The sequence below is a fragment of the Tupaia chinensis genome, unplaced genomic scaffold (assembly GCF_000334495.1).
Source record: "Tupaia chinensis unplaced genomic scaffold, TupChi_1.0 Scaffold139055_1, whole genome shotgun sequence".
Lineage (NCBI taxonomy): Eukaryota > Metazoa > Chordata > Mammalia > Scandentia > Tupaiidae > Tupaia > Tupaia belangeri.
This window is the reverse complement of record NW_006198945.1, coordinates 210,657-218,981: the sequence shown is the minus strand read 5'-3', so window position 1 is coordinate 218,981 and position 8,325 is coordinate 210,657. Positions and strand designations below refer to the sequence as shown.

Genomic DNA, 8,325 nt, shown 5'->3' with positions numbered 1-8,325 from the left:
GCGTACCCGATACCAAGAGGAGAATGGAAGAGAAGGGATTGTGGTGTGGCCATCCCCCCTGGAGGGTGATTTCTTGCATTCTGTCTCTCTGTCTCTCTCTGTCTTTCTGGTGAGCACACACGCCCTATGGAAAAAAAAAATCCTGTCCTGTCTCTGAGTATTATAAGACACACCCTGGTTTCTCTTTGCTTACATATTTGTGGTTCGAATGCAGTTTTTATAGTGATGCCTACATTTAGCCTGTTTTGGCTCTAAAGCCTATTGCTAGGCTAATGCTATAGATATCACTTCCCTATCCATGACTTCAACCACTCCAAAGACACAACTCTGTATTATGATAGTTATTTACTAAATTTTCACCTATACACTTTAGTCAATAGTATCTAAATTGTGCTAATATGTCTAAATATGGTCATTAGAAAGTTCAGTACATTGTTTACTATTTCCACTGAGACTACAGTATCTTGACTTCATAAATCTGGTGTTCTCCATCATACCAATTCAATGCATTTATGTAAAAGATAGATACTGCTAGAGATGCCCTAGCCAAGAGAAAAGACACTAGACCCATGTGGATAGTGGGCACCAGAAATGAGGCTAGTCTAATTACAATGTATTATACAAGTAAAATACAAGCAAATTTTAAAATTTAGTATAAGAAATGTAAATCACATTCAATTACATGTTGAAATGATTACATGTTTAAATGATTTGGGTATATAGTGGGTTAAAATAAAACACATCACTAAAATTAATTTCACCTGCTTCTATTTAACATTTGTAACACCACTACTAGATTATTTTAAATTACATATGTACTTGAGCATCAAGATAGTGTAATCATGTTAGAATTTACTTACAGCTTCAAAGAAGATGTGGTTTTCACTCCAACTACCAAGTTATCTTCTATTACACGATACCATATCTTTTCTACTAACTGTTCTGAATCTTGAAAATCGTCTGGTAACTCTTCATCAAAGGTATGGACAATATTTTCTTTATTACCATAGAGAGGAACAAGATATTCCTAATAGAAAAAATATGTCCAAATAACTGATACCAAATGTAGCAAAGTTAAAAAAAAACAATAATGTAAATCAGCTTTAGGCTAGACCTGATGGTCTAAACATAGATTATATTTCATTTACTAAGATAAACATTATCAAACATATATAATTATCTATCTACTCAGAGCAAAAAGCATGGCATAACTAGAAATAAGATAGGGTACCCAACATACAGCCAGCAGGGATGTAAATCTGGACTCTATTCTGAAAAATAATCTGATAAAATGTACCCTAGATATACTGAAAATGATTTGATCTCTTTTTAAGTTTTTAATTATTTATCAATACTTCTTCCATGAGAGAAGACAGAGAAAGAAAGAAATAGAGAGAGAGAGAGAGAAAGAGAGAGAGAGACCCTGACAGGTTCTTTTTTTGGAGAGGATTTTTTTTTCTACTATAGGGCGCGTGCGCTAGCCAGACAGAGACAGACAGAGAGACAGAAAGTGAGAAATCACCCCCCCGGGGAGGATGATCACGCCGCAATCCCTTCTCCTCCATTCTCCTCTCGGGATCTTGGGCACGCACGCACACACGCCCGGCGTGAGTTTTAAGTCACTGGGTCTGGGACGCGTTCCATGATCGACTACATGGGAGTCCAGCGACATAGCCATTACGCTAACTGCTGGTTCCCCCTGACAGGTTCTTCACACTTTAATCTATCCCCAGCCAGCCAGCAACAAGGGTACATGCCTGGAGTTTACAGGGAGGCCTTGGGATGTGAACTTGGGAAATTTTCACATGGCTTCAGCATCATGGAGGCATTACATTACCACTACACCACTGCAACTGGCCAAAAAGATCAAATCTTTAATCAGTGACTTGCACTGAGCCTAGAAACTTTAGACTTTTGTATAAATAAAACTGTTTATAAACTTGTTTGGAACTACTAATCGATTATTGTTAAAAGTATATTCTTAAAAGTTCAGTCCATACTCGATCATTTCATACATATATAGATTTTTTTTCATATATAGATTTTTAACAACAGTAGAAAGAGGAGAAATAGTAAATGAAAGTAATAATACACATTTACTGAATGCTTCCTTTATGACAGGTACTGTTCTAAATGCCTTCTGCATATCAATTCATTTAACCCTCACAATAACTGGTGTTCTAGGTGAGAAGTACTATTACATATATTTTAAAGGTAAGGAGAATAAGGCACAGGGAAGCTACTCTGCCTAAAGTCACACAGTTAGCAAGTGGCAGAGCTGGGATGTGAACTAAAGCAGACTGTTTCCAGAGCCCATGCTCACATGTTCCTAGGACTCTGATGCTTTTGCCAGTAGCTGTGAGATGTGAGGCAGGCTATTTGTCTGAAGCCTAGGGAAATTTTTACTACTCACCAGGCTGGCTTCTAATTGAACAACTGGCAGGCTCTGTGGTGCAGTGGTAATATGCTATTCAAGGGAAGCTGGATCCACATGGAAGATCATGGGTTTGGTTCCCTGGTCAACCAGTACATGCCAGGCATGCACCCATGATCTTGGCTATCTGGGAATGGTGGGGTGGGGGGGGAACATGACATAAGACCCTATTGAGGGTGCCTGACAATCTCTCTCATTCTCCTGAAAGACATAAACTTTAAAAACATTTAAAAAATCAAATTAACAACATAAAAAGTAGGGCCTTACATACACATAGTGGTTTCAATACATTCATTCCTAAACATTCCTACCCCTAATACTCACAAAATGATTGAGGTGAGTGGGAAAGGGAAACAGGGAAGCAATTTGAATGACTTCTGTGAAGTTTCCCAGGAAATTGAATCAGTTATACAGAAATATTCATTTTTTTTTAACATTAACAGAATCTTATTTTGGATCAAAACACTCCTAATCCTAAAACTCCCTATGGACACAACACACAGACCAAGGATGGTCAATCTAGAAGGAAGTTATAGCTAACACTAAAGTAACTTGAAGGAATGAAATGCAACATTGCTTCTCCATGTCTAGCTTTTCTTGATTTATTTGTAAGCTTACTAGCTGTGTCCTTCTCTGTAATTAATGTGCACAAATACTACTGGATCATCAGAAAAGTCATGATGTATTTTTCTGTTTTTCTTTTTTTTAGAGAGGGAGATTTTTGGTCAGGGTGCATGTACTCACCAGAAAGGCAGACAGACAGACAGACTGATAAATCACCCCCCAGAGAGGATGGACACACTGCAATCTCTTTTCCTCTATTTTCGTCTCAGGATTTTGGTCACACAAACACATGCACCTGGCAAGACTCAAACTACAGTTGGCACGTGGGAGTCCAGCAACATAACCACTATGTTATCAACTGGTCCCTTTTCTGTTTTTCTACATAAAAATACTTCATGACTTTTCCAACAACTCAGTATTTTTTTATGAAGTCAGAGTGATTTTTGCCAATTTTCTACATTAATGTACTGGCATGGCATAATTGCAAGGTACCTGAAAAGATTCTTATGACAGTAAGTGGCAGGAGAAAAAAAAAACAGTAGCATCATAAAAAGCATATAGAAGGACTAAAAATATATATATTCTGATTTAGGGGCATTCACTAGAAGAATACATATCCTTAGAAATGATCAATGCAGGAGCCTGCAGGTGGTGTGGTGGTTGAGGGCACTGGACTCCCACATGGCTGACTGTGGTTTGAGTCCTGGACCTGGTGCCTTGCTTTCTCTCACTCTCTCTGTCCCTCTCTAGTCAAATTAAAATAGATAGATAAAGTTAAGTAAAATAATTATTTTTAAAAAAGAAACGATCAATGCAACTGACAATACAAATACTAACAATAAAATTATGTCATCGACTCAAGGTTAAATTATGGTGCAGGTGGTAGGGTGCCACTGTGTGATACTGGAGCCATGAGAAGGCCTGGAGTTCATTTCTCGAGTTGACCTGAACATGCTTGTGAAGCCTGTAAGCCTAGCTGGCTGGAAGGCTGGGGTGTGTGTGTGTGTGTGTGTGTGTGTATGTGTATGGTGGTGAGGGAGGGTGTCACAGTGTGAAAAGATCCTTTCTGGGTCTTTTTCTCTCTTTCTCATGAAAGAAACTTTTAAAACTTTTAAGGACTGATTCCCCAGGATTCCCAATAACTGAGATTTTGATATTCTACAGAATTACTGGGTCATCAGAAAAGTCATGACCCAGTATATACAAATTGGTAAAGTACTGGCTCCTTAATCAAATATTTTTCGATGTCATGAAAGTCCACCATAGTACCTGCCACTTTCCTTTTTGGTCCACTAGTAAAATTTTCTACTATATTCCAATTTAAATAATAGCCTGCAGATTTTCAATTCATAAAATGATAAAATGGTCACATGATTCATTTTACCTCCTCCGTACTTGATATTCTATCACCTTTCCCTTGAACGAGGTTTATTAAAGCTTTCTGAGATTTCAAAATAATTTTTTCCTTAAGCAAGACATGCTGCTTTAATTCTGCAACAGAAGCAAAACCAACCTGTGAAGTAAAAATAAAAATAGTTGCCAGACATCATTTCAAATGAAACTGGACATATTCACTTACAAAGTATTTTTTTTCAAATGTTCTTATCAATTCACTTTTCTATAGAAAAGCAGAGAATACAGAAATCAAAACTGTTTTATTAATAGGTTTTAAGTCTCTAGTTACCAAAAAAGTAACTTTTCTCTTTCAAAGGAGAATACAACAAAAACCTGCAATATCACTTATGTATCAAATGAGAGCAAGCCAACACATTAACATCCAGTTCACTGTTGTGATTAAGTAACTAGGAATCACTATGAGTAAAAATCAAGCCCTACCAACACTTCCACACCCACAGAAATGCTTTTCCTTGTTGTTGAAATAACTGCTTCAAAAACAAAGCATTCAGGTAAGCAAAGATAACATGAATAGAAATGATTACTTTTTATTTTGATACTGTTTGAAATTCTCTGTTCATATAACAAATTTAGCAAAAATGTAAAAGATAACACATAACCCCCAAACTGTCACAAGTTTGCTTTTGTACTATTAAACTCAACACTAGGGATGACTACTGAAAAAAAAACTACTGAAAGAAAGATAACTGGATTCTGAACTGGGCAGAGAACAATCCATTCCTTTTATTGTACCAAATAAATAGATTTTAGCACCGAGGAAAAAACATTCATGGAATATATTTTGCTTCTGAAAATTTAAAAAGAGTCATGTCACTGAACTGATAGAAGCTGTTTCATTTCAGATGGATATCTGAGGCTGTTTAAGTATTAATCTAGCTTTTAATAATACATGTTTATCTAGATTTTAAAAACAAATGCATTCCTTTTTTGGATTTATTTCTTTTAAATTAAACTTTAAGGCAGGTACCTTTTTTTCTTTTTATCAATGAATAGGTCTAGGAGGGTGAGGACTACATTCTTTCTACATCTTCCCTTGGCAGCACCAACTATGTGAAATATCTAGCTGGTATGTTAAAACTTCCTATGTTGACCTAGTTCAGTGGGACCGCCATTATTCATCTGTTCAGCATTTTGTGACTCAGAAGGTAGGGAGATGTACCCACCGGAGGTATACAGGCCTTTCTGATCTGCTGCAGGGCTGCTTAGTGAGCAGAGGAAGAACTAAGGGGGTGAATTGAAAATGCACCCTCAGAAGTTGTGTTCTCTCTTCCCTCCTCTTCTCAAAACACCCTCAATCCAGGAAGAAATTGTGAACCACTAGATCATGTAAATAATCTATATTGTGAAGTTTTGTTATAAAACCACAAAAATGAGCACACAGTAAGAAATTGAAATAAAATAGTATACCTCATCTCTCTTCCCAGATACTCAATCACATTTGCACAGTCAATAGATCACATACCTCTGCAGAACTTAATGCTTTCTTTCTCCTCCCCGCCAACAAAACCCACCCCAAACCAAACACAGACACATATGCACCCCATGACACTGAATCTTGTTTTTTCACTCTTTATTGTGAACTGTATGGTGCATGCAGAAGAGTGGGCACAACATAAAAACAGTTCACAGACTGATTGTGAAGTCTACAACCATGTAACTATATCCAAGTCCAACATTAGCACTCCAGGAGCTGCCCACGGGCCCTCCACAATCAAACTCCCTTTTCTCCTTCAGAGGCAACACTACCTTGGTCTTTTACGACAACTTCCTTATTTGTCTGCATAATTTTATCATCTTTGTAGGAATTCCCAAAGAACACTTTCAGCTTTTCTGTGTTGTTTCTGAACCTTTCATAAACAGAATCATTCTGTACGTATCAGGTTGCCTACATATTAGCTAGTAGCTGTAGTTTGCTCTTTTCATTACCTTATCATGTTTCAATGTTGAACTACCAAAATCTTCTTTTCTGTTCTCCTTTACACCCAGTAGTGAAATATTAATATTATAGACAATGCTGCTTTGAACACTCATATACATGTGTACAAGTTTCTCTAAGGTCCTGCTTTCCCCATCTTGAACACTGATTGGAAAACAAATTTCATTGCAGAGAGAACAGTGAAATAGACTGGTTGGTTCTAGCTTGGCAAATCACTTAACCTTCTGGCTCTCCATTTGTTCCCCCATGTGTAAAATGGGAGAAAGAGCCAGGAAGGTAGACTTGTTCATCTACAAAAGGCCTTCTAAATGGTCCAAAGGTTATTAGCCACATTGAGAGCTACTATGACCATGTAGATCCTTGAAACAAAATTGATATACAATGATCTCTATTCCCCCCATGCCTTCCCTCTACACTATTCAGAATCTTTCATATTTCCATTCTTTTGTCTATGCTACCTTTTGGACCATTTTTCTAATATATTTTGGTCCACTAATATGCTCTCCATCTCTTTGAATTGACTATTAAAATCATCTGCCATTTTTTATTTTGATATATTTTTAGTTTACAGAAATTTATTTGGGGGACTAGCAAATGGCATAATGGCTATGTTGTTAGAATCCCATGCACTCCACCACGATTCCAGTCCCGAACCCAGTGACTTAAAACTCACGGTGCATTTGCATGCATACCCAAAATCTCAAGAGGAAAATGGAGGAGAATAGACTGTGGTGTGGCCATCCCCACCTGGGGGGGGGGTGATTTCTCACTTTGTGTCTCTGACTCGCCCTGTCTCTCCAGCGAGCACATGCACCCTATAGCAAAAAATCTCTCCTGGCAGATGTCGGTACATCGCTAGACTCCCACATAGCAGACGACAATTCGAGTCCCGGATCCAGCACACTGGGTGCATGTGCATGCATACCCAAAATCCCAAGAGGAAAATAGAGAAGGGACTGTGGTGTGGTCATCCCTCCTTGGGGATTTCTTGCTTTCTGTGTCTCTCTTTTTCTCTGTCTCTCTGCTGAGCATACACACCCTATTGCAAAAATCTCCCTCTCAAAAAAAGAAAAAGCATGTTATTTAGTTATTTTCCATGAATAATCATTCACTGATGCCTTGTTTCTTTACGTGTTTAGCTATTCTGAGGGTGGCTCATTTTCTTAGAACAATTATTTGTGAAACTTATGAGGCCTGAGATACATGTGTTTCCGGTAAGGATTCTGTGTTTGTTCCTGCCAAATGGGTGCCTGGGGACACCACTGCTTTAGGTTCAACACACGTGCTCACAAGGGTAAAAGCAGCATCGGCATTCTGCTTATCTCTTTGGGTCCCGGCCTTAAACATTTGGCTTCATAATCTATTCTTATGTATCAGCTTCTTAAATTTTTACGAAGTATTTTTTTTTTAAATTCACCTATCATTTTAAGTTGTTTTTAAACAGAAGAACTGGTCTTCTCATTTGTTAAACTTTTCATAAAGTCATATTTTCATAAATTAAACTATCTGGGAATCACTTTTAAATCACTGTAAATCAGTATGTCTTTATTCATTTTTACAGCTACATAGTATTCCATGGTTTAACTAAATATTTATTTACCACAGTCCTAATGATGGAATATTTAGATTTTGACCAATATTATATATAAACATGACATAAAAATTCTTGTAAAATTATCTATATCCTTAGTGCAGATTTCTAGAAATGAAACTTTGAGAGTAAATATATGCACAATTCATATCTTATTATCTATGCCAAGTTTTTCCTCTGAGAATATTGGGCCATTTTATATTCTCGACAATACTGTATAAGAATGCACATTTATATTAAGGAGATAAACCCTCTGCCATGTGTTACAATTTCTTTTCCCACAATTTGTCTTTATATTCACTTTACTATGTTCGGGTTACAAAAGTTTTTCTGGGGAACCAGCAGTTAGTGTAATGGCTATGTCACTGGACTCCCACGTAGTCG

The 8,325-nt window shown here is 37.2% G+C and overlaps 1 protein-coding gene across 1 annotated transcript in view; it reads right to left on the bottom strand.

Moving 5' to 3' along the window:
- FANCB (FA complementation group B) overlaps positions 1 to 8,325 on the bottom strand; it is a 23,425-nt gene that overhangs the window by 6,545 nt on the left and 8,555 nt on the right. The window contains 2 exon segments of the mRNA XM_006172263.3: positions 861 to 1,027; positions 4,383 to 4,511. Of these exon segments, the coding sequence (XP_006172325.1) occupies positions 861 to 1,027; positions 4,383 to 4,511 (296 nt within the window).